The sequence below is a fragment of the Mustela erminea genome, chromosome 11, assembly GCF_009829155.1.
Source record: "Mustela erminea isolate mMusErm1 chromosome 11, mMusErm1.Pri, whole genome shotgun sequence".
In the NCBI taxonomy this organism is placed as follows: Eukaryota; Metazoa; Chordata; class Mammalia; order Carnivora; family Mustelidae; genus Mustela; species Mustela erminea.
The window spans coordinates 96,996,403-97,022,406 of NC_045624.1; the positions used below are offsets into that span (position 1 = coordinate 96,996,403).

Consider the following 26,004-nt stretch of genomic DNA (forward strand, 5'->3'; position numbering starts at 1 on the left):
AGGCAGAAGTTGGGAACAGGCGGGTTACGATCTTCCTATGGCCGCTGGCCAGCTGAGCCCGCCCTGCCCCCCGCTGACCCTGAGCCACATTCCCCCCCTCTTCCAACTGAGGCTGGAGCGACTGCCGCCACCCAGGATCTCAGAAACCAGACAGAGGGTGCAGCCGGCACAGCAGGGGTTAGGAGCCCGCTCCCCAGGCCACCACCTCCTTACCCGTCCACCAGCCCCTGCTGCTTGATGATCCGGTGGGACTCCTCCCTGGAGATCCTGCCGTGGAACCAGTGCTGCGTCCTGTGAATCACTGCGGGAGGGAAGAGGGAAGGAGGGGACTGGCTTCCCTGAAGGCACAGCGAACTGGCCATCAGCGCCAGCCCTGGTTCCCACGGCTACACCTGTCCTGGCGAACGCTGGGCCCGGGAGCCAGGGGAAGCTCCGGGAGGGATGGGGGCCACCCTTTGGACCCACGGATCAGGCCGCCAAGAGGCGCTTACCTGTACTTAGGGTGGAAGGGTGGAGGGGGCTCTGGCTGCCTGGGATGTTCATCCGTGTGCTTCGCTTCTGCGGAAGGAACGCCCCCGTCAGCGCCGACAGCAGACCGGCGCGGCCCGCCACCGCCGGGGACGCACCCGTGCAGGGAGGCCCGGCCCGGATGTGGGGCCCTTGGCTGTGGAGATACCGCCTCCCCAGCCCGCCACATCTGGCCACGGGCGTGAAAACAGAAGCATCCTGAGGAATCCCCACAGCCCCAGGACTGAAGCACACAGTGAAACTCCGGGACGTTCTGGGAGAAAAGCACGAGCTTCTGCATGGGAAACACTGGCCTACAGAGACCCCAGGCTGTGGGGACGTTCTTTTCCAACACGCTCTGAGGCGGGGAGGTTCAGGGAACTCTCTGAGCCAGTGGGCTCACGTTTTGTATGTTGTCTGTAAATCTCAGAGAATTTGAACTCGGGGGACACTCTCCCCATGGGGAGGTCAGGAGGAGGAGCCTCCAAGGGAAGAGACTGTCCGAGGCCCCGAAGCTGGTCGAGCCATGGTGTGAGCGCCGCCCAGCTGTGTCAGGGTGGGAGGGCTCCGGGCTGTCCACACACGGCCGCTGACCAACCGTAGCAGGGGCAGCTCTGTGCTGGAGCCACGAGGTCAGAGGGCTCTGCTCCTCCCCCTGGGAACGTGGAGGAACCCCAGCTGAGACTGTGATGCCACCTCTCCTCCCGGCACCTTGTCCCCACAACAGCACCCACAGGGCTGTTCTTCCGGGAGGCCAGCAGGGGGCAGGGGCACTATCCACGAGATGGCCTGGCCTTACCCTCCAGGCATGGCCTTCCTCCAGGGCCGCGCTCTGGGCTTCAGCCGGGTTCTCGATCACTCTTCCTGTTTGCCCAGAAAAATCCATCGCCACGAGGGAGTTCTCAGAGACGCTGCGCTGGAAGGAAAGGCCACAAGTTCTTAAAACGCAGGGAACCAGGCCAGCGATGGCGGAACATCCCGACCCACACTCTAGAGCTCAGGTGTTAATTGTGTGGCAGGAGGGCCCGTGACCTAGAGGCGGCTTTGGTTTCTCTGGAGGGAATAAGAAACGCTCCAGTCCCTCACTGCACCCAAACCCCACTGGAGGCCACGGGGTGCCGTGGGGCTGGGGTGGGGGCAGCCACCAAGTCCCTTCCCCAGGGGGCTCAGTTCTGGGTAACACATGGACCCTCCCTGTGCACACCCGGCCCCTCCCAGAAATGGGCCTGGGGGAGCCAAAGGGTCATGTTTGGAGAGGATGAAGTGTTCCTCCACCTTTGGGAAGTAGAGGACGTCCTGAGGACAAGGACACTCCCAGCTCTAATTCCCATGAGGGGAAGCTTCAGGGTCACCCACGGCCATAGTGCCACGGCTGCCCCCGGTGAGAGCAAGACATGGCTGGTGACAGTCCCCGAGTTCCTAAACAGAGCCACCACCCTGACCAGTACAGCACCTGACCCCAGCAGTCACACCGCCGGCCAGACAAACCCATCTCCCCGGAAACAACCCGCGCTCAGCCGCGATGCTGGGAAGGGGCCCGCCCTCTGGACGCCGCAGACGCACTCACCACCGGCGTGCAGAAGGAGGGGAGCAAGGCCTTCCGCGAGGGCGGGATCCTGAAGTTCTGGTACAGCAGCATTCCGTACTGCAGGGGGAAGGCCGGAGTCAGCCGCCGGGGCCCCTGGAGCCCCACAAGCCCTAGAACGTGGCAGATCCGTGCAGGGAAGGACCGCACAAAGTACGGAACAGGGAGCGACCCCAGCCGCCGCTGTGGGCACACAGCCAGGCCCCTACACGCCTGTCCCCTGTGGACAGAAGCGGCTTACTGGCTCTCTCATGCTGGCAGGGGGCAAGGGAGAAGCAGGCAGTGACGATGTAATAATAAGATTGAGGGGCGCCTGGGGGTTCGGTTGGTGAAGCATCTGCCTTCAGCCTGGGTCATGATCCCAGGGTCCTGGGATGGTGTTTTCCATCTTCGGGCTCTTTGCTCAGTGGGGAGCCTGCTTCTCCCTCTGCTTCTGCTCCTCCCCCTGCTCATGCTTTCTCTCTCTCTCAAATAAATTTAAAAAATCTTAAAAAAAAAAAAAAAAAAAAAGTCTAGCTCCACAGTTAACCTTAGTGAATGCTGCTACGGGCCAGGTACACTTCCAAGAGCTTCACTTCATTTTACTCCTCTCCACGTCAGGAAACGCGTCCTTTATCCCCAAGTACAAGTAACAGATGCAGCAGGGAAGTGAGGCTGGTCGCTCAGGATCATGGTAAAGTAAGGGCTCTGGGTTCGAACACACACAGCCTGCCCCTCCCCACCCCCTACGGTCCATGCTTCCTGGGCCCAGGCAATAAGCAGAGTCCCGCTCGCCTGTAACCGCCCGCCTGCACCCCGGTCCCCCGCTTGCCTACACGGGAAAGGAAGACGGTCGGGCAAGGAGACGCAGTTATCAAGAGGTAGCTCATCTCCAGCTTCAACCCCACAGGATGTCCTCTGGTGTCTGGAACAGCACCAGAAGGTCCACCACGCAGGTGTTGGTGCTCTGAGAACATGGGGGACGGGCCGCGAGAAGTACCCAAGGGCTGCCGGCCAAGCATGTTCCAGAATGGATAGAAAGACGAAAGGCTGTAGGATCTCGGGGCAGGCTACCAGGGAGAAACCCACGCCCCCGCCCATCCCAGCACGATCACGGAGACAGAGCGACAAACACAAGCGGTGAAGAGCGCATGTCACGGTCACCAGAGCCACAAGCGGAAGGCGGCTGAGTTCCACGGACGCGCAGAGAGAAGGTAGTGGAACGGGGTGCGGAGGGCAGCGGCGGGCGGAAGGGACCCCCCGGGCTGTGGACAGTTCCCTCGACAGTGGAGGTGAGACAGAATGACGGCAGACGAACCCATCTTGGGTGACGGAGGCCGCTCCAGCAGACCCACGCTGGAAGAACTGGGCACGTCTCTGGTCCCCGAAAGGGACGCAAACCCAGGAAAGGGTGGGTGTAGATGAGCAGGAGACCAAATTAACGACAGGGCCTCTTCTAAGTCTTAAGAGGCTTAAGACATGGGAAGAACTGAAATCTAGGATGAGATACTGAGAAGAGCCTCATCCCTGCGCAGCCGCGGTGGGGACAGCCGGGCACGCTGGGGTCCAGCGAGGGGAAGATCGTGCCAAGACAGCCAGGAAAGAGAGAAGGAGAAAAACAATGTGGACAGAGGTTAAAAATAGAAATAAAACTAACTGATGGGTCTCCCCTGTCCCCACCCCCCAAAAACAATTTAAATGGGGAAAGAGATGAACACAGGCTGATGGCACAAACTGAAAAGAAACAGCAAATGGCAGACGTAAGCACCAACGTTCCTGAGAAGCTGCGGAAGGACACCTTTCCCAACAAACCCGCCAACGAGAACGTCAAGATGACCAGAGGAGAAAGTCTGATCACACGGTGTTGGTCAGAGACGAGGACCCGCAAAGGCAGAAACAAAGCAGGGAGGAGAAAAATCGTGCAGACGAGGGCGCCTGGGTGGCTCAGTGTGTTAAAGCCTCTGCCTTCGGCTCAGGTCATGATCTCAGGGTCCTGGGATCAAGTCCCGCATCAGGCTCTCTGCTCTGCGGGGAGCCTGCTTCCTCCTCTCTGCCTGCCTCTCTGCCTACTTGTGATCTCTGTCTGTCAAATAAATAAATAAAATCTTTAAAAAAAAAAAATCGTGCAGACACAGACATACCCACAGTAACGTCGGGGGAGGGGGGTGAGGCGTTGGGGCGGGTGTCCCTGATGCAGGTAACAGCAGATTTCAGAAGGACCAAAGACGATGTCAAACAGACATATGTGTTCTTTTTTATTTTATTTATTTACTTGACAGAGAGAGAGAGAGCGCACACGCAGGCAGAGGCAGGGGGAGAGGGAGAAGCAGGCTCCCCGCTGAGCAGAGAGCCCGATGCGGGGCTTGATCCCAGGACCCCGAGATCATGACCAGAGCAGAAGGCAGTCGCTTCACTGACTGAGCCACCTGGGGGCCCAGAGACGTAAGTATTCCAAACTTGTGTGACCTAACAACACACACCCATACATGCGTGTGTGCACGTGTGGTCTTCTAAGCAGAAGTGTGTGCGGCATGCGTGCACACAGGTGTTTGTACCAACACTCCGAATCGAATACTTGTACAAACATGACAAACAGTTGAAAACGTAAGGCTCAAAATCAATGGCCTAAGGATCCCTTTCAAAGCATTAAAGAAAAATCATCAAATTCAGACCAAAGAAAGAATAAGAAGGGAAACACACACACCCTCCCTTCAGGACGGCCCAAGACTGCTCCCGGTTCCAATAATTCACTCGGAGGACTCGTCCTTGACCCACGAGCCATCTAACTAGTTTGTTTTTAGGCAGGTATCGAACTGTGTTTTATTTGCACTGTAGTCTTAAAATATTATGTCTGCCTTAAGTATTAAAGAAGCTGTCTACTTCCCACAGTTATTTTTTGAAGTTCCATGACTAAGAATTCTCGTTTTCCCCAGTTACAAATAAATCCTCTAGCCTTCAGAGAGGTAGTTTTATTGGCATAAAATGACAGTTTTCAGATTATTAACCGTCTGTACACGACATACAGTACCAATTCCTTAACAGTATTCTCTTTTTATTTTAGATGAGTGGGTTTTCGAGAAACACGGTCCAATCATTCTTCTTCCTTTACACTTCCTTCCATTGCTTGGGGGAAAAAAAAAAAAACCAACATGTGGCCATAGAATTATTCGCCCCCATTTTGGGCAAAACGTTTCTTATTTCCTAGTCACATCTGCTTGAATGCAACACTCCTGGGCACTTTCACAAAGAAGACAGATGAGTGACAGCTGATGTCCTGCTCCGGGGTGTAAAGGAACTGCAGAGACGTCCCCACGTAAGGGGCATGGCTATGGCTGCAGGTTCAGAGTCAACGTGTGCCACGCGAGCGAACAGCCTCCCCACACGCAACAGTGTCTGAGGGGTTAACACCGTCTCGTGAATGACACGCCGTCCCTTTCTCTTGGAATGGAATTAAACATTCAACACTGACGTTCTTAAGCGAGATGGAAGTTTATTTCCCTGTGCAAAGACTGCACAAGGGTTTAGGGTCACCATCCATCACGGGCAGGCTCAGCTCCAGGAACGCAAAGTGAGTACGAGATGCGCTTTCAACCTTGAGGCAGCTGCTATGGTCTTGTAGGAGACGTACAAATAAGCAGCCGTGTTCCTCGGTTATTCACGGAGAGGAAATCTGAGCGGGTTCTGGAGGGACAGTGTAGCCCCAGAAGCAGGACGGGACGCTGACCGACATGTCCACGTGCCTCACAGGTACCACGGTCTATTACCGTTCGCACCACACAGAACTTAAAACGTTCCCGGAAACTTAGAGAAACTAGAAATGTGGTTGATTTTCTCCTTCTGGATTTTGCAGTCAATTTTAGGGTCTCCTTTGTTTTTGCACACATTTCCTTCTTAAAAGACAACAGTAGGTAGAGAAGTCCAGTGGGCGTTTCCTCTCCCCATTTCAAGTTCCCTGTTTTTACACGCCTTGGTTTCTGCCTTCTGTCCATTTCACTTGTTCTCCTGTTTCTTCCTGCTCCCGTCGTTCAGGCTGCTGCAGCCTGGAAGCCTGGCACACAGCACTGGGAACAGGGGCAGAGGTGGGGAGGGAGGGACGGGGCAGGGCGGGGCAGGCAGGCCGCCTCTGAGCAGAGGTGCTTCGGGAATCCTGCAGGGGACGACGGTCTCTGACGGACATCTGAACTGCCCACATGGGCTGGGGTGTCTCTACAGCAAGCCTTCCTTACTGAAACCTGCGCTTGGGAAGCCACACCTCCCTCCTGGGGAGGAATTTCTAGGGCAGTTTCAGAAACTTCTAGAAGGTGGGGGGAGATAATAGAGCACAGCAACAAAGGTTAATGTTCCCTCCACGCCCCCCCCGCCCCCCGCATGGCTACGAAATCATTTAGCTGCCCAATAGGAAAGAAGGAGGAACGGCAGCCGATACTACCTGCCAGCTTTGTCCCGCCTGGGGACAGCAGGGCCCATGCTCTCCTACACAGGCTCAAGCTCTTCTTTAAAGAGGACCTGTGATGGTATTCAGAGGCACCAAAGGTCCTTGGCTCACTGAAAATAAGGTGTTGCTCTCCAACAAGCCCCAGGATTTTAATACAACGCGGACAGCTGTTGTAGTCTTAGCCATCACTCACGAGTGACTCCTGGATGCACCGGGGACAGCAGAAGGGCGACGCTTCCTCCAGGGAGGACATGCACGTCTGACCACCTTCTGGGAACAGGACAGTCTGAGCACTAGCGCTCTGGGGACCTGCCATCACTCACTACCGACAAGAACCCTGGTGAACTGTGGAAAGGCACAGCCCAATGTCTCCTTAGTCTGTGCCGCTGAGACCCCTGGACTCCAGCCCCAGACCCAGACTCTCTGAGGTCCAAGCCCCCGCCTGCTGCCCCTGCCGACCCCGGGTCGATGCCGGCCTTGCCTAGGACACCAGGAGGAAGAGCTTCAAAAAAGAAACAGTCACAGGCAGACACAGGAGTCTGGGTGGTGCCCGCTGTCATCCAGCTCAGTTTTCCAAGCATCTGTTATGTTCTGAGTGCCGGGCAATCCTGGCTGTCCGAGAGGGGCTGGGGGCGGGGGCTCCAGGGAAGATGACCTCTGGACCGAGACCTGGCTCTGAGCAAGCCCAGGGAGGGTGGACGGATGGGTCGGGTCCTCTGTCAGGGAGACGGACAGTGAGGGACCTGAGTCCGCACTCACATCCGGGCGGCTGGCACAGGAGCTGGGCACAGGGAACAGACGCACTTTATAAGGTTTCCTATGGCTTCACACAGCCCCGACTCCCGGGAGAAAACACCCCATTCTGAAGGTAACGTCGGGGTACAAGGCGAGGGTCTAGAGTCTTCTGATTTCGCTTCCTGCTCTGAGACAGAGACAGTTCGAGATGGGACGGGGAGGGGGGTGGCGAAGTAAGGCGCTCTCATGTGGGAGGAGGTCCATCAGCCTGCTCGGTGGCACTAAGACGCCGCGGCACATAACCAGCTGGAACTGAAGGTGCCCTTCAGCTTCTATGTCACCGGAGTGGCCCAAGCTTGTCAACCACACTAGTAGCCGTTCAGTCCAGACCCTCACCTCCTTCAGGAACAGCCTTTGGGATGTGGGGTCTGGGGCTGACTGGAGGCAACAAGGCCACGTGCAGACGTGGACGGGGCTCCCCTTCCTGCTGGCTCTCACGGAGGGCAGCGGATTGCTGTGGCGAGCTCTGGAAACCAATGTGGGGCCCCAGAGCCGATGGTGCGCGCACACCAGTAGGCCCCTGGCCCCCGCTCCCAGGCAGAACGCGATGGGCTTCAGCACTGTCCTCCGTCCAGGGAGAATCACGACGGGCACGCGTGCCACCGAGCTACGACGAGGTTAGACGTGAGGCAGAGTCTGGCCCAAAGCAAACACTCGTCAACGTTTCTGATCCTGCGTTAACCTCCGACGGGACGCATTCCTGTTGGCGCTAACGGTAACACTGGATATGACTGTCACCGCTCGTTCTGCGCGTTTCCCTCCCCGTGCCCGGTTCCATTCCGTTGGCCCTGCCATCCCACGCACGATGCCTGGCGGAGACCTCGCTCCCTGGATTGGCTGTGCATGACCCCAAAGTACCAATCCCACAGCGTTACAGACGTGCTCCCGCTTCCTTTCTTGCTTTTTCCAAGACTATATATCGCAGATCCAAAAAAATCACGCGCATACAGAACTACGGAAGGTGTCCCTCCCGCCGGCCTCACCCGCGTCTCACCGAGGCCCCCGTGCACACCAGCAGATGCACAGGTGTATTTTAACTTCTCCTCTCCTTGCTCCCACAACCGAGGGAACATTTCGCTTTTTAATTCTTAATAATACGTCCCGGGAATTTTCGCACAACATACTCCAGAGGGGACCCCGTTCTTCATGTCACCGAGGAGTATCCTCTAAACGGAAATCCCATAACCTGTACAGTTGGCTTGTCAAGGAGTCACCTCCAATCTCCGGTGTCCCGTACCCACATTAATGTCCCCTCCCTGAAATGTTAATGTTACAAAATAGTAACATTTTGCACTTAACCCCTCTCTGTTTAAAAGGCAGCAAAAATAAAACAATGTGCAGTTCTGGGGAAGGGAGGCTTCCAGGACGCCCTTGCTTGGAGCAGGTGGCCCCCGGCATCTCCAAGTGGTCATGAGCTATGTCTCCTTCAGCAGGTCTGTTTCTCTAGGTGGCTCTGCCCTGACTCTCTGCCTGGCTGGAAGCTTTGGTGAAGGTTGGCATTTTCATAAAGAGATTCCTAGGCCCCTGGCACGGGTCAGCCACTGCTGACCGCGCCTTCTCCTCCAGACACCCAGACGTTCACCTTGCACAACCACTGCACACAACGCTGCGATGCCCATGCACTTTATGTACATAAGGAACGGCAGCCATGTGGGGCACGGGTGTGCGCAAAGGGGCTTTTCCCAGGATCGCAGAAGTGAGGTGTCCTCGGCCGTTACATGCCTAGCCTTCACCGCGGGGTCACACGGAATTACCACGGGGTCACACGCAATCACCGTGGTGGTTACTGGGAGTGGCTGCCAAGGGCACCGTGGTTCTACGCAGCAGACTCCCTTAAGAACGTGTAGGCAGGAGACGTTACATCCATCGGGCGCTGTGGGGAGCTGCATGGTGTGCCACGTTTCCCTCGTGGCCCTGGCTTTTCAGGAAGCGAGAGTGTGATGCTCTGTCTCTGAAGTCATTAACCCTCCTGATGAGCGACGTGCTCTCTCTCCCTGGTGCCTGCTCTGGTCTTTCTATTCCTATTTCCCTAGACCCCAGGCTCTCAGCCGGTGCAGTCCCCCGCCCCCACGCCCCACCCAGGGACATCTGGTCACATCTGGAGACGTTTCTGGTTGTCTCACTGGTTGAGGTGCTCCTGGCGTCTGGTGGGAGAAACCAGGGGCGCCGCTCTGAGTCCCACCACATCCCCGAACGGCAGGGACCGCGGTCGGATGTCGGCTCTGACCTAACGGGAAGCCTCTGGGAGCAGCTTCTGAGACCCTGTTTGGAAGGACGTGCGGGCACACAGGGCTGGCGGGCCACAGGGAGGGCTGTCCACGACGCGACGCAGGGCGCACACGGGACGCTGCGTACCTTGAGGAGCCTGCACGCCGTCATCCAGCACGTTCTGCCTTGCTCGTCTTCGGCACACAGCAACCGCAGCTCCTTCGCCTCGTTCCTGACTTTGTTGGGCTGCAGGAGGTGAGAGGGACCCCGTGAGTGAGACAGGGTGAATGCAGAACACGCCCGTGCCGGGCAGGCCTGGGCCCGGCGCGCACCAGCCAGCCCACAGGAGGAGACCAGAGAGACTGCGTTCTCCGCCTGGCATGGACCAGCCTGGGTTGGGTTTAGTCACGAGGGCTCGGCCAGCTCCAAAGAGAGGGATCTCAGAGGACACAAATTCTCACAAGGGAAAGCGGTGGGTGCCACGGGGCAAGGGGGTGCCCAGCTCTGTGCGGGGAAAGTTGGATTCAACTGGAGAACAGGGCCCAGAGCTATGGAAGAAGAGGTGTGTGGTTGCCTCCCAGCAGGACCGAGGTGGCAGCTGAGAAAGGGCTCCTGTGGGGCTTGGCCAGTGAGGGGAGAAGCCCCTGAGGGGGTCAGGACCTGTGGCATATCTGAGTGGCCCCAAGGTGGGACCCATGAAGGGTCCAGAGACTGTGGCCAGCGTCAGCCCAGAGATGGGAATTTGGGCGGCAAGTAGCCTGGGGCGGGTGAAGGGTCACTGTCACATATGCCGCTGTGGAGGGCTGGCAGGGGCCCAAGCACAGGCAGGGTTTACCTGGCGATGGGGGGGACCCAGTGCAAGTGTGCACTGGTGGGAATGGAGGGGATGCTGGCCACCTGGGCTTCAGTGGCCCGAGCCCCTGCAGAGGCTGCCCCTGTGCTGCTTTCCTGGGGACCTCGGGCGCTGGGCTCCTGCTCCTCACAAGCCCAGGAAGCTTCGCCAGGTAAAACACAAGCTGGGATTTGTGGGAACAGTGTGCTCCTGCTCCCTGGCCTCTCCTCAGGTTGGGTAGGGTCCGGGCTCGCAGGTCAGCCCGGCTGGGGACTCCGCGCACGCGCTCTCTGGAGTGGGTGTGAGCTATGGGGCCGCTTCGGCTCCCACACGAGCAGCTGGGAAGACGCAGTGAGACGTCGGCAGGAGAGCCCTTAGTGGAGCAGCCCACGAACCCTGTGTACGCGGGAAGCAGCCTCTACTGTGACCGTCCCCGACATCGGCTCAGCTTCCATAGGGGAGAGTGGGTCCTGCACATGGGTGTGTGCACACGGACATACGTGTGCGTCTCCATTCCCGTAGCTCTGCACATGTGTGCAAGTGTGCATATGTGAGCACATGTCCGCATCTGCGTGTGCATGTGTGTGAGCACAGGACGGATCCACGTCTGTGTGTGCATGTGTATGCACGTGTGCATCCCCCTGTATTCACACAGGTGTGTACATGTGTGCAGGTGTGTGTATGTGTGCATATGTATGTGCCCCCATCTGTGTGTGCACGTGTACGCACATGTGCATGTACGTGAGCAAATCTGCGTGTTCATGTGTGTACACACGTGGAAATATGCGTGAGCCCATGCTCTCACACACATGAGCACAGAGACAGGGCGGGGGCACACCCATTGTCCCGGGGAACAGAAGCCCGTATGGAAAGTGTTGGCTCTCAGTACCCCGGAGACCACCCAAGTGACAGGCTGGGGTTGCTGAGCCACGGAGCCACTGATCCACTGCCCACCACGTTCTCTGCCTCTCCCCAAGGTGCTAGCTACTCAGAGAGCGACACAGAGTGGGAACTGGGAATGAGTCAGTGCACCGGGAACTTGTGTTTCTGTAACAAAATAACCTAAACAACCCCAGCGCCAAGACAGGAGTCTCGGGTTCCATCCCGAAGTCCCTGGTGGGATGCCACGGGGAGACACAGACTCCAAACAGGGCAGGAGGGCGGTACCTTTATGCAGAAGCCGTAGTCGGTGGGCGCACCGTACTGCTTCTTGCCGGCGATCAGCGAGAAGACGCTGCTCTCCTCCAAGCCCCCAAGCAGCTGCAGGTGTCGGGGCTCCTGCGGGAGAGGGGGGGGTCAGCCACCCGGCAGACGGCAGGCACTCCTGCGTGCTCGTCAAAGGGGCGGTCTGCGCACACTGTGTGTGCATCCCTCTCTCAGAGCCCACCAGTCGTTTAGAGTAAGTGCTGAGGAGGACCAAGGGCACCCAGCCCTCGCCAAGAGAACCCATCGCCCAGACTGCAACAGTGGGGCTCCTGGGCGGCTCAGTTGCATGAGCATCTGCCTCAGGTCATGATCCCATGGTCCTGGGATGGAGCCTCGCGTTGTCAGGCTCCCTGCTCCCGGCTCAGCCCCCTCTGCCGGCTGCTCCCACCCCTGCCTGTGCTCCCTCATGCTCGCCGTCTCTCTCTCAAAGCAATAAATGAAATCTTTAAAAAAGCCAAAAACCCCACGAGACAGCATATTTATTTGAGACTCTGCCATATGCTGTATCAAAGCTCCTGAACCAAACATTCAAAGTGAAGACCAGAGAACATCTAGAGCCTAAGGTTCAAAGTGGAGAACATGCTGCCTCGTCTGGCCCGGGCCACCTCTGCAGCCGTGGTGTGTAAGGTCCAGACATCCCACAGTCTTCCCTCGACAGCTTGTCCCATCCTCGTCCCTGCCCTTCCATCATCCTAGTTCTGCTTCCTGCTCTGGGATCAGCTTCCACGAGGGCCCTGGGAAGTCAGGAAATCAAGTTGCCTTCCCGGCCCCGTAGGAGATGGAAACGGCTCCACCTGCCCCTGCCCCCGCCCCTCGTCCCCGGCTCACGCGGGGCAGCCACTAAACACCCAGAGCGGCTTGAAGGTGGCCTGGCCCCCAGCGCCCTCGCCTGGGGTCCCCCCAGACCCTCCCTCCTCTCTCCTGGAATGACGCACACTTGGCCACGGTCTGTGGGGCCCTCTCCCACTGCAGGGTGTGTTCACGCACACAAGGACAGTGTGCAAGCGGGAGTGTGCAAGGACACCAGCCAGCAGGGCGAGCCCCCAGCACCCCAACTGTGGACGCCTGCCGCTGTAGCTTCCACCTCTTACCTGCCCTTCCTGGACATACATGCCCAGCTCCAATCCCTTCCTGGAAATATCTACGGTAATGCGTACTAGCATGGCGACCATCTACCAGCCACCCCATGGCCAGCCCAGGTGCCCAGTTCCATACCCTGGAAACTGAGTCAGCATCCTCCAGGGACTCAGGCTGCCAAGGAGGCTCTGCTCCCAAGACCAGGGCTGGCCGGCCCGGGGGCCCGCAGGTCTGGGCAGTCACCCGGCTTCCGAGGGAGACCAGTGGGCCGGGAACTGGGAGACAGCTTCTCCAGTTATCACAAGTGCAGGGGACCCAGATGTGCTTTTCCAAGGAAGCCACGTCCCCTCTGACTGCCCCCAGCCTGGGGTGACGTGGTGGCAGCAGCGGCTTTAAAACCCACCTTGGACGCCCCCTTGGTGGAGCAATAAAGGCCTGATCTCCGCAAACACACGTACAGCTTTCTCCACGACTTCCTCCCCAGCTCCTTCACGTGCAAGAACCCCTGGATTTCAGGGCAGCTACTGGAGTTCAGGAAGTTCTGTTGGAGAGACGCGTCAGAGTCAGAAGCTGCTGCCGCCGGCCAGGAGCAGGTGCGTCTCACTGCCGTCGTGGACACTCTGACATCGTCTGAATTACAAAAACACTCATTTTTGGTCAAACCAAGCATTTTCAAACGATGGTTTTCCTTTCAAAAATCTTAAAACCCCACGTAAATCGGTGTGCAGGACATTCATGCCCACGTGAGCCAATGGACCTTCCCAGCATTGACGAAAACACAGGACGTCGCAGATTCCCCTATTAGACAGGAGGGTTAAGGGCCCTCCCTTTCTCCTGGGTTCCCATAAAACACGCAGCCTCATTAAAAATTAGGGTGACAGGAAGCACTGGGAGCCGTGTGGAAGGAGACCGAGCACGTCACATCCACCGTGTCGCCCTCCACGGAAAGGTGAGCTGATGCATCTCTCCAGGAACGCCTGGGTGACACTGATGTCCCAGCTGACCCCTCATGCAGCATGCCTGCCTTGGGAAACCGAGGTCAAGAGACAGGTCCAGGAGCAAGGCCGGAGCAGTGACAGGGTTGGGTCCTCTTCAAGGGACTGCAAGGGACACGGCTCCTCCCGCAGGTGGACAGGCCAGTGGACACAGCACAAATGCTGTGGTCAGGGTCAGGGTGTAGGGATCAAGGGGGCTTTGGGAAACCCCAGAACGGAGCTCTGAAGCCCTCACCGTTCAGGAGGTGAAAACAGGCCTGGTAATCCAGAGAGCAGACAAAGCAGGACAGCAGGCAGAATTCTGCAGGAGCTAAATTTTCGTGGTTTCTCTTAACCTGAGGCCGCCTGGAGAATGCTGGCTGTGTTCGTGAAAGGTCTGTTCTCTCACGCGACATGCCGTACACAGACACGTTTTCTCGGGGCACAGCCTAACAGTCCCCATTCCCGTCTTTTCCCGTCTTCCCTGGGAGAGCGTGGGCAGCTCAGCCAGGGCCACGGGGAGGGGCTGGGAAAGGCCAGGATTTCTCAAACAGACTTCAGAAGGCAGAGGGAGACATGATATGAAACTCATTTTAACGTGCACTCTGCTACCTTCTCAAGGGTTTTATGTCAGCCCTCTTCCCGGTAAGGGAGCTCAGGGTCTGTGTGGAGATCCCCAGAGCTCTGTCCTGCCCTTCTGCTCACGCTGCTTCTAGCCTGGAGGAAGCTCATCCTGCTGGTCAGTGTTTCGCCACGAAGGAGCCTGGCTACGCCCCCATTTCCCAACCAACCATTACTTCTGGTTACTCTAAACCCCGATAGGAGCCAGGGCTCGTACGAAGGTGGCAACCCCGTCTAGCTTCTGGGGAGTCGCCACGGCCACTGGAGAGGACGTCCACCCAGAAGCGCGTCCCTGCCCAGTACCTGCAGAAGCTGGTTGTGACCGCCGTTGGACTGCTGACACCAAGTGACCATCTGCTCTGGGAAGAAATTCTAAGGAAATGGGAAAACAAATACATTAGGTTGGTTTAAAAGTGGGGAAAAGCAGCCTTACAGGGCCCCTAGCGTTCAAAACGTTCCTACAGGCACGCGGACGTCCATCTGTATCTAAAATGACGTCTTTTCCCTCCCCTAAGTAGCAGGGGGCCCCGGACCCTGACGGGTCCAGGACACGTGCCTCCCTCGCCACCCCCCAGGGAAATAAAAAGGAAAGAAAGATCCAACCCGATGTGCCTGGAAACCCCTCCTTCCACAAATCACGTAGTATTACTAGCTATTTGCAGAGAGTAATGAATTTTTCTTCTGCTGAATATTGAACCGATCTGTTCTTGGTTGAACCAATTCAACCATGACCTTTTGATGTAACTGGAAAACCTGCCCCGCCTCTCTCCCCACTCAGAAGCTAACCCCCTTTCCCTCTGTGACCACGTAAAACGCCCTCGTCACGTCTGGCCACCACAAGGGCATTTAGTTAAGCATCGGAGACCGAGTTCCGAGTGAGGACATCTCGTGAGACAGCAGACCGGGTTCTCAAACCCTCTGCCACCCCCGTATCCATCTCACTTCCATTATCCACGGCTGCTACGGATCCCAAACATCAACCCCAAGAGTTCGAGAGTCCGAAACCCTGAACCTAAAGAGGTTAAGACTCTCACCGTAGGATTTTTGAAAAACTCGTATTTTGCATAATTCTTCCTAAATAAAAACTTGCTCTCGCTTGCCATGGTGCTCTCCACCTGGACCACCAGCTCGTGGTCTTCCAGGCACCTCTCTGTGGAGGAAAAACACACACGTGAGAAGACAGAGGCAGAGCCGGCCAGGTGCCATCGCCCCAGCGATGACCTCCGGCTACCGTTCCGCTCCTGTGCACCCGCTGCGAGCGCAGACGTGGACCAGGACAGACGGCACGGACGCCTCTCTGCCTTGCGGTCCCGAATGCGCAAGGGGTCCTGCGACAGGTCGGGGGAGGGATTCACGTCAATCCCAGCTTCTGCACGGGGGAACGTGTTCATAAAGACTTAAGTCAATTAAGACTCGCGGCAAATGATGCTGCTCTTGAACCAGGAGAATTCCCGCTCTCATGAAGAACAGGGGCTACAGCAACCGGGAAGACGTCCGCAGACAAGGAGCGTCTGGAGGGAGCCCTGGAAGGCGGGTGGGCGAGAGGAGATGAGTGCAAAGCCGGTGAGTCAGGAAGCTCCACGGACAGACAGGCAGTCTGGTCAGAGGACGGGAAGGGACGCGCCGCGGTCTGTCCCAACGCCCGGCCTCGAGGGCTGAGGCCCATGTCACCCGCACGCGGGGCTGCTCTCCTAGCCTGGATTACGCTGCTGGAGCAGGAGGAAAACACGCCGTGCACGGCACGCACAGGTGGGCACACACTCAGGGCACCTGCTCTGATGGTGCCACGCCCCCTCCCGGAAGTCCGCTCAGCAGGAAACCGACCACCAGGGATAATGGAGTGTTCCGTAGGACAAAGGCACGGCAGCCTTGCCGCGTGAACTGATAGCAAGATGGCAGAGAAGGAGATGCCACAAACCTGGCTCGGACCAGGGGGCGGGTCCTCCAAAGCCCCCTCCTCCTTTCCCACGGCCAGAGCCTTGGTGCCACATAGAGGATTCTTTGGTAAAAACATGTTTGAAGCCCAAATTTGCCAAGGCCCAGAATATCCTTCCCACAACTGCCGGGAAGTCCGGGGCCACGCCTGGCGCCAGCCATGAGCCACGAAAAGCCCTGCCTGCTCCTGGCTGCGAGGGAATCCACCGGCAACAAGAGACCCTGCCCCCGCCCCGCGCGTCCCCACAAGAGAAGGGAGGAGCCGTGCCCGGCTTGAGCGCGCGATCATGACCCCTGCCTTTACTTTCCTGAAAAGGAACTCCTTCAGGTTGGCATTCGTTAAAACGGCGTTTCCGGTGCAAAACAAATCAGTGACCTCTGTTCCAAAGTTTAGTCAGGAAAAAACCATTTCTGTAGTAATAGGGACAAAGTCAAGCACCCAGAACCTGCGGATGGTTGGTTTACAAACCTGAAATTTTTCACCCAGCAAAATAAGGAGAAACAGACCTGCGGGGCTATAAGGACCTTAGCAAGGACGGGACGATGCCACGGTCCGAAGCAGAGCGTTCTGTCTGCACAGGATCATGAGGAAGCCCCACCGCGGCGGGGGGAGGGCAGCAGCTCGGAGGGGCACATGCGTACACGGGCACGGGCCCTAGCGCTCCCGGACAGCCGCTTCCTCCCTCCCCAGGTCCCCCCGACCCTGACAATATCCCGGGACGGCTGGGCACACGCTGGGCACAGGGCAGCCAGCATAGCGGAGCAGGGAACCCATGCACCCTGAAAGATGTGTCCTCCTCTGCTCTGGGTCCCTCAGGGGCCTCCTGCGGGGGCTCAGGTACCCACAGGGGGCTCCCCTTCTCTAGCCCGCAGGGCGCCAGGAGCCTAGGACAAGCCGTGGGCCCAGGAAGTCTGTGTGTGACCCCTTTCCCAGAGACCCGTCTGCCATGGATGCCAGGCACCAGCTTTCCCAGCCGTCGAAAAGCCACTCCGACAAATCAGCTCAAAGCCCTTTTCTCCAGTTCTGACTTTCTCTCTGATTCTAAAAACAGGTTTGCTTTCTTTCTTTCTTTTTTTTTAAAGCTTTTATTTTATTTATTTAACAGAGACAGAGAGCGCACCAGCAGGGGGAGCAGCAGGCAGAGGGAGAGGGAGAAGCAGGCTCTCTGTGGAGCAGGGAGCCCGACACGGGGCGGATGCCAGGACCCTGGGCCAGAATCGTGACCTGAGCAGAAGGCAGATGCTTCACCGACTAAGCCCCCCAGGTACCCCTAAAAGCAGGTATTTTCAAAGCAGGTATTTTCACCTCAGGTGAGTCTATTAAATAATCCCATCACTGTCCGTAAACTTCCTATAATCACAACGGAAAGCGACATTTCATCAGGGTGTTCCGGAGGACTTCTTGTACAGATTGAAGAGTCAGACACTCCTCAAAGGGGACTCTCTTTTCTCAAATTTCTGACACTAAAACCAGCATCTACGCCACCACCCTACTAAACACACAAAAAGGTTACAGATCACACAACTCAATAAGGCAGATCTTTGCCTTAAACTGTGCTGCAGGCACGTTGAGTCCTGGCAGAAGCCTGAGCTGCCGGCCGGGCTCCCACCCTGCCGCCCCGCCCCCGTGCCCCCCCGCCACTCCCCTCCATCGCAGGGAGCAGCTCCGGCTGTCAGCAGGCTTCTAACAGCTGCTCCGGGCTCCGCAGGACTGGGGACTGTGAACTCACAGGGAGATGCCACGGAAAACAACCTCGACATCTGGACACACCCGATAAGCAGCGTTCCTTCTAAATACCTCTTTTCAAACGACCCACGCTGTGGGTCAAACGCTGTGAGGAAAGGACAGCGTTCTGGTGCCTGCTGCACAGAGTGACAAGGAGACAGAGATGGGGAAGGTCAGCATTCGGAGGCCCTCCTGAGCACTGAGGGCTGAATATGGAGCCATCTCTCCTTTGACACCTGTCCGCATGTCCAGATGGCAGTGTCCCTGCAGCCAAGCCCTCCGGGGGGTGACGGCCACACCTTTCTCGCCGGTCCAGGTACACATGCAAAGCTGTTAACAGCTAGACTTTTTCCTAGAGGGAGCAACTTAATTCTCACAACTACAGAATTCACCAAATCCCTGGACTTTCCGGGAGCTGCCTTCCTGTCACTGCTCCATGCACAGCGGACTCCGCTGCTCATGCGTCCTGGGGTTCGTGGTCACCCAGGGCCTGGGAGGGGGTGCCCCATGCCCTCCTGGGGATGCAGCTTACCCGCAGTGACACCTGCAATGCCACAGGGGCTCCAGGATGTCGTCTGCATGCCCCTGGTTCCAGTTGCACAAAATCCCATAAAATGATCATTTGTCCGCTCGACACAGCGGCAGGCTAACTGTTAGCTCTCCCGACATGTCCTCCACACGCAGGCCTCCCGGCAGAAGTGGGCCCTCAGGAGTCCTGCCACGCATGGGCTCGGGCCAGATGGCAGAACCAAGCCCTCCTTGTTCTGGTCCCTCTGGCTGTACTTGGTGGCTGCTGAGTGGCCTCGGTCGGGGACAGTGTTCTCAAGGCTGTGATGTCTACATTAAAGGCCGAGGCCAAGGACCCCCCACCCCCCACCCCCCACCGATAGGCAGGATGTGAACAGATCACAACCAGGGAGCAGCTCGCCACGGCTGGATGTTACAAGGCACAGACCAGCCTCCCTAAGACCGTCCATCACTAAGGGCTCTGCCCCAACTTGTCAAACGGCCCTGAGGGCTAAGGGACTTCAGGAGGTGCTGCTGGGGCTGAGGAAAGGCACTGACCCAGCTATGGCTGCAGCACAGTTCAGAGGGAGGAGGAACATTCCCACCAGCCAGAGGCGCTGCCCACCGAGCACCAGTGGGCACCTCTGCATCTGCTCCCTTCCCCCACCCCCACCAACGGGGCCGCTGAGGGCTGCGGCCACACACATGCATGCTCGGTCTTCTGCTAGTGCAAACAGAACATCACTCCTGCCTGGGAGAAAGTTTAATATCGCTAAGGATCCAATATTTTACCTGTGAAGATCTGGGTAGTAATTATGCCTCGAAATCCTCAAATCTGAGGCCATACATAGGCTCAAAGTGTCATTGGAATTAGCTCACTTATGCCCCAATTATAAGGGGTAATGGTCTGCCTCATACCAGCCTTCCAGATCTGAGGCGCTGTGGGCCTGGCACCAGAATCTCAGGCCTCATGGACACACACGTCCCCAGAGCATCCCCAACGCACAACCGAGAAAGCGACTTTCCACATGGTGCTATCAGTAACTGAGGACACGGGGCTGGACGGCTCTGCCCAAGAGCGGGGGTCCCCTGACTGTGTGCCAGGACCCAGGGACACCCTCCAGAACATCCTCCATTAAAGAACTCTGCACCAGACGAGCACACTCACGCCCGATGGTGGGGATTCAGTGCGGACACATCCTGTGGCTCTCTGATGGGCACGGCTACAGTGCCTGCCAGTGCCTGCCTGTGCAGTGGGCTCCTGGATGTCCGCTATCCCCACTGTCCCCACTGCTGACCCTCAGGTGCTACTGAACACGGGTAAGAGCAGGATTTTCGCCTCAACAGCAATGTGGCTGAATTTTAAAAAAGGACAGCTTGCATCACAAACCAAAGGGCACACAGAGGAGATACAGGAGCATGAAGGCCGGAGGCTCTGTGGACCTGCGGACGGCAGGACTGATCAGCTCTAGAAGCTCCCATGTCCTGCGCTACCCAGGCCTTAGGAGCTGCTGCTCCCTGCTGCCGACCCCGCTGGAGCTGCTGGCAGAGAAGCTGCTGAGGCAGAGCCCCGTGAGGGCTCGTCACGCGCCCACAATTAATGTCACGGACTTCCTTTGGTCAAACAGAATCCGTGTTCTTCTGCCTCCCCCCCCGCATCATTTTCCTTTCTCCCTTCCTTTTTTGTCACTTTAACTTGGTTTTATAAGATTAGGGATGCCTGGGTTAAGCCTCTGCCTTCAGCTCAGGTCATGATTTCAGGGTCCTGGGATCCAGCCCCACACAGGGCTCCTTGCTCAGCGGGGAGCCTGCTTCTCCCTCTCCCTCTGCCCCTCCCCCCCTTGCTCAAGTTCTCTTGCTCTCTCTCAAATAAATAAAATCTCAGAAAAAAAAAATTACCTTCTTTAGAGTATGTTAAGTAAGTATGTTAAGTCCATCCGTGAATAAGACAAGGAAAAAACAGAAAGCGATCGCACCCTGAGAATACCGTGTGTGCACTCGCAGGTCTTTACTGAGTTTTGCAGAATAAATTCCTTTTCACGTGGACGATGACTGCTGAAGTTCTACCATACCTAAATTCTCCATCTCTGGCATGATGGTTGTGAGATCAAGGGCTACCACAAAAAAATACGTGAATCAAAATTTCTCACAGTCTTTGTGTTTGATTTTTTTGTGTATATCTCTCTCCATTTTATACATGCGACTTTATATGTGTGGACAAACATATTCGCGTATTGCGATACCTGCAGAACGCCTTTCTACAATTCCTTTCAAATTAACCGTTTTCTGAGTTTTGAGTGGGTTTCGGGAATAATCATATTGGGGTCCAAGTCCACAGCTGTGTTTTTAAAGTTCCTTCTGTGTGTGTGTGTGTGTGCGTGCATGGACACGCGTTGGTATACATGTGTATACACCCAAGCGTGGCCTGTGTACGTGTCCATACACGCTACAGGGCTCCAACTGTTGTTTAATTTCCAGTTCCCTGGCAGCAGAAGATGCTGCTGGCGGCCCCAACAGACCAATGTAGGGCGCATTCATGGCTGCCCCAAACTGGAGCTCGACAATGGGGCTTGACACCTGTTCCTGCAGGTGGCACCAGTGAATGCACCTGGTGCAAGAAGGCTGCTAGATGATGGAGGAACTTTCCTCGGGCCTGGAGATGGAGGTGCACTGGAGATGGGCCAAAACAGGAAAGGGAGAAAGTGTTCTTGCTAATCGTGAGCTGCGCGCTGCGTCTGACTGCACAGGGGAGCTAGAACACAGGGACTTGAAACAACGCCAACGCAGAGGGCCCCTGGGGCTCAGTCACTTAAGCGTTTGCCTTCAGCTCAGGTCATGATCCCGGGGTCCTGGGATCAAGTCCTGACTCGGGCTCCCTGCTCAGCCGGGAGCCTGCTTGTGCACGCTTGCTCGCTCTCTCTCTCTCTCTCTGACAAAGAAATAAATAAAATCTTTTAAGAAAAAAAAACAACAAACAATGTCAACTCAAATTTAGTAGCACCGTTCAGGCTTAGACTGTGTAACAACATCCTAAAGAACACTATTTTGTTACATGAATATTCCAGCCCTAGAAGTTTAAATTTGATCTATTCACCTTCCCGAAAGGTTCAGGAGGAAAGTTCGGAACCACGGAAAGAACTCTGTGACCTGCGCAGTCTCTCCTGCAGCACACGGGACAGGCACAGTTGCTGATTCGGAGAAAATTCTGGTTTTAGGTGTATGCCTATGACTTCCTAAGCACCAACCATTATCTGGTAAGAATTTAAACAGAAGTCTAAAAAGCTTCCTAACCTGAAAAAGACCACCTGAGCAAGAAACCCCACCAAACCTCAGTAAGCTCTACAAACAGCACCTATTTCAAAATAATCTCTTGCTCTCTAAACATGAGACACACACGTGTGCGCAACCTGTGCGAACACTGTGAACCAGGCCAGGGCTACACCCTGCAACTTCTGCAGGCCGTCTCCACGGCACTCCACTTCCACTCCCAGGAGGGACGAGCTGCTGTGGGTACGGGGACGCGGGGACAGTGCTCCCCCCAGCCCACACCTGTGCAGCAAGTTCTGAGCACCTGCCACAGCCGGTTCTCCAGCCAAGTCACAGAAGGAACCTTCCTGCTGTGTGCGTGACCTCGGGAACAGCCGCTGCCACCCTCCCAGAAGCAAGATTCTGGGAGCAGTAGGTGGGGGAGGGACGCAAGAGAAGTGTCCGGAGAAACTGGTGTGCAGTGAAATGGGGACGGCAAACAGACGTCTCGCTGTCCGGGCAGGGACACCGTGGGGACACAGCTGCCTGCTTGGCCACGCACCAGGTCCCCCAGCAGGCTCCCTACCTAGTCCCAGGTGCGGGTGGTGCTCCACGAGCGTCCAGCTGTTGTCGTCCACACAGTGACTTCTATAAACCAGCAGCTGGCACAGGTCCCTGGCCGTCATGTCTGCTGGGATCTCTACCACTCTGCTCGTCCCGTCTTCACTGAAGATCCTCACATCCTGCAACACACAAAGTGCCCGCGGACAGATGAGTACCTGGGGTTTTTGAGGAGTAAACCCCAAATCGAGATCGAACAGGAAAGGTAGCACCATGGCATTCCGACCCGGTCCGACGTCCTTGCAAGCAGCAAGACCACCTGCCACCCGCGCCCCCCGCCGCCCAGCTGCAGTGGGGCACGCAGGGTTACAGCAGGAAGTTCTTGAAATGCCAGGACACCTCGGGGCAGACAGGCACACGGCCAGGCCGGAGCGTATGAGCTGCTTCCCAGCCACCTGTCTCGGGAAGCGCCAGGACGCGTGTCTGATACTGCCGGGGGTCTCCAGGCCAAACGGTTCACAGCGGAACCAACTGCACAGACAAGCGGAGCAGCCCAAATCCTAACTTCTGATGAGTCCACCTGCTGCCCATTCCCAGGTCTGCCTGCATACAGCTGGCGCCCAATCAGCCTGCTTGCAGTTCGGCTCCCCAAGGCCCAGGGAGAGTCACACGAAGAAGTAAGAATCTGCTGAACTTTAAAATACTGAGAAGACGGGGCAGAGTAAGAGCACAGTCACAAAATTCTTTGGCTCCATTCCCCCTACATGACACAGCTTCGGCTCCCTCGTACCGTGCAAAGCCAGCATGAATGACGCGCTCCCAGGCAAAGGGACGGTCAAGCAGAAATCCCCGGGACCAGCAATGTCCTCTGCCCCAGCAACCAAGTGACAGGAACAGGGTGCAGCCTCTGGGGAGACACAGGGTGCTTTCAACCAAACCAAACCACCTTACCTCAACAGCATGGAAAAAGCAGTGAGAGGAACAAGATGGCATTTTAAATGGAGACTGTGTCCAGAAAGGGAGTTTGTCGCGGGCTTTTCCACTATCCCCCGTGGGCGGGGCCCCACCAGCAGTGGATTGTGCAGAGGTGCGGGGAGCCGGGCGGGCAGGGTGGGCAGTCTCTGGGCAGGCGGAGAAGCTGCCGGAGGTGGGGGGCTGCTTCTGCCTCCCCTAGGTCTACTAGGTAGTGAGTCAAGCCACGCTGGTGAGTCAAGACCAATCAGCGCCTTCCCTGGGCCTGATGCAAGCGGCCCCCACGGGGTCCCCACTCCTCCAGTATGGCTGAGGTGGGGGATGGACCCTCAGGCCGACAGGCCAGAAAGAGCCCCGCTCCTGTGCTCCCGCGACAGCGAAATGGAAATGCAGGGCACCCAGAGTCCGAGTATTCTCTGAATCCAGGCCTGTCTGCCAAGTCCCTCAGGAGTCTGTGTCCTCGGCGGAGTGGGAGCTCCCGTGGCCTCTAAATGTCACCTGGTCCTGACCAAGTGGCCTCAGCTCTCTTGCTCCCTCTCTGTCCCTTTTCCCAGGTGTAAACTTTGGCCGGCAGGAGAGGGCGAGCCGTGGGGTCAAGTCCCTGTTGCAAAGTAGTGAACGCAGGAGCAGGAATGGGGATCGTCCAGTCCTACAAGGACTGTCCTCGCTGGAGGGGAGGAAGGGTCAGCCTGGAGGCACAGCGCGCCGGGGGCAGGTCACCTCGTCTGCCGGGCCACACCGTGACAATCCCCTGGGAGCCAATCAGGACCGAGGGACGAGCTTGCAGCTCGCATGCGTTTTTATAGAAACCTACTCATCTCTTTCCGGTAGTGCACATTTCACTGGACGGAAGTTACACTTCCACGAAACAAATCAAATATTCAAATACAGCTGATGCACGGCAGTCCGTAAAAGTGACCTTTAAACAACAAAGAAAGGTCTTTTGCCTGAAGGTCGAAATTTAAACGAATGCACGCAGTAACACGAACGAGAAACGGATTTAGAAACTACAAACGGGTCCAGATAATTCCTTAGAATGCTGTCTGCCCTGTCCTCCGCCAAGCCCGGCGAGCTCCTGGCACTCTCTACGCTCAGTGTCGGGGAGCCTCTCTGGGACGACGACCACTGTCAGCTTCTCCACAACAGTTTTATCACGCTGAAGTCTGTTTATCAATTCCCTGCCCCAAATCAGGTTTGGCCCCCATACTGAACCTCCGGACCGGCCCGAATGCATTTTTCTTTAAACCGGCCCTTCCCCTCCCTGCCGCTCGCAGCCACCCCCCTCCCCCCGGAGGTCTATATATAGTCTTCAGTATTAAAAGCTAAGATGTACTTTGTCACCAGGCCAAGTCCACGGCTTCTGGATTCCCAGAGCAGGCCGGGCTGCCGGGCCCGGGGCAGGGGCAGACACAGACGGTGCCCCAGGGGCAGGACCTCGCAGCGCACGCTGGCTGCTCTGCCCTAGCCCCCTCCCACAAACAGCAGAGCTGCTGGCCAGTGATGGGACAAACCCCCCACGACAGAAAGGCAAGAAGCCACTATACGCAGCAGCAGTTGGGGGTGGGAGTGGGACGTGCCCAGGGCTACATAGAAGAGGACATCAGCGATTACTGAGACACCAAGAGAAATGCTTGGTAACGGGTGGCCGCCTTCCACCGTGCCTCCCGAAGCCAGCTGCTGAAGGGACATCCAGCACCATGAGGTGCCTTGTCAGTCACCACCTGGGCAGTGCTGGGGCTCATTCTGGAAGCAAGTAAGGACGTGAGATCTCAGCCCAGGGCACCTGCCTGGGTCTCTGCCCTGCGCAGATCACAGCTCAGCCAGGGGGAGATTCCTCCCGCGGGCCTGTGGTCTCCCGGGCGGGCTTGGGACTGTCAAGGGTACGTATGGGTGTGAGTCACACCCGGATGGGGGTGAACTCGCAGCGCAGCCCCGCAGTGCCAGCCTCTACTGCCTCAAGCAGGCTCCATACTAGTGGAGACTCACTTCCCCCTCTGGGCCGGGAGCACTGCTCGGGGAGTCGACCACAGGTTCAAAGCAGAGTGTTTGCCCTGAGGATGTTTAAGGACCACCGAGGCCTCCCTCCGCAAAGCGGGGGTGGGGAGGCTCTAGAATCAGACTGGGCCGCAGTCCAGCTTCAACGAGAACCAGCTGCAGGAACCTGGCACCGTGGGCCTGTGCCTCAGTCTCCTCATCTGTGAAATGGGGAGTCTGTGAGTAGCACTGACCTCACAGGGCAGGCCCAACTCAGGCTAAGAAGAGCCCCCTTTGGAAAGGTCTTGGCCCCCTGTGCCTGCCCCCTTGAGGCGTGCTTTCAAGGAATGAAGCACCCCATGTCTGTGGGCTGCAGACGGCAGGGAAGGGCCCCCACCCGGACCCTGAATCAGGCCTGCAAATTTGGGAACAGAAGCCTCCTGACCGGACAATTCAGTGGGAAAAACAAACCCCTGATTCCTCACTTTCCTCTTTTCTGTTGCAAAAAAAAAAAAAAATCTAAGTAAATCATTGCTTTCAAACATAAAATGGTACTATTGCAAGGAACGTAATCCCATCAATAGGGTAAGATGCTTCTCTGCAGAGGTGAGGGGGGCAGGGATGCTCCGTCAGGCCGCTCAGCCCCTGCCAGCAGGGCCCTGTGGCCTATGATAAAACACCTGGAGTGGTAATAGAACCTTGTGGCACTCCTGGAGCCCTGCTGTCACTTTTTATGCACTCCCTGCACAGAGAAAGCAGCAGACCAAATGGGAGGAGTTTGAGAACCATCAGGATGGAAGTGACGTCATCCCAGTGGCCCCGATCTGCACTCTGGGGAGCGTGGCTTCTGGTCCTGGGTCCCCG

The 26,004-nt window shown here is 57.0% G+C and overlaps 1 protein-coding gene across 4 annotated transcripts in view; it reads right to left on the reverse strand.

The window, feature by feature from the left end:
- The window catches only part of GRB10 (growth factor receptor bound protein 10), a 172,857-nt gene that overhangs the window by 12,261 nt on the left and 134,592 nt on the right, over positions 1-26,004 (reverse strand). For all 4 annotated transcript variants that reach the window (XM_032305455.1, XM_032305457.1, XM_032305454.1 and 1 more), the window contains 10 exons: positions 22,220-22,376; positions 15,254-15,369; positions 14,523-14,591; positions 13,028-13,165; positions 11,509-11,619; positions 9,657-9,755; positions 2,075-2,152; positions 1,307-1,423; positions 492-558; positions 214-301 (listed from right to left, as the gene is read on the reverse strand). In XM_032305455.1, coding sequence (XP_032161346.1) covers positions 214-301; positions 492-558; positions 1,307-1,423; positions 2,075-2,152; positions 9,657-9,755; positions 11,509-11,619; positions 13,028-13,165; positions 14,523-14,591; positions 15,254-15,369; positions 22,220-22,376 — 1,040 coding nt within the window. The remainder of the gene's footprint in view (positions 1-213; positions 302-491; positions 559-1,306; positions 1,424-2,074; positions 2,153-9,656; positions 9,756-11,508; positions 11,620-13,027; positions 13,166-14,522; positions 14,592-15,253; positions 15,370-22,219; positions 22,377-26,004) is intronic.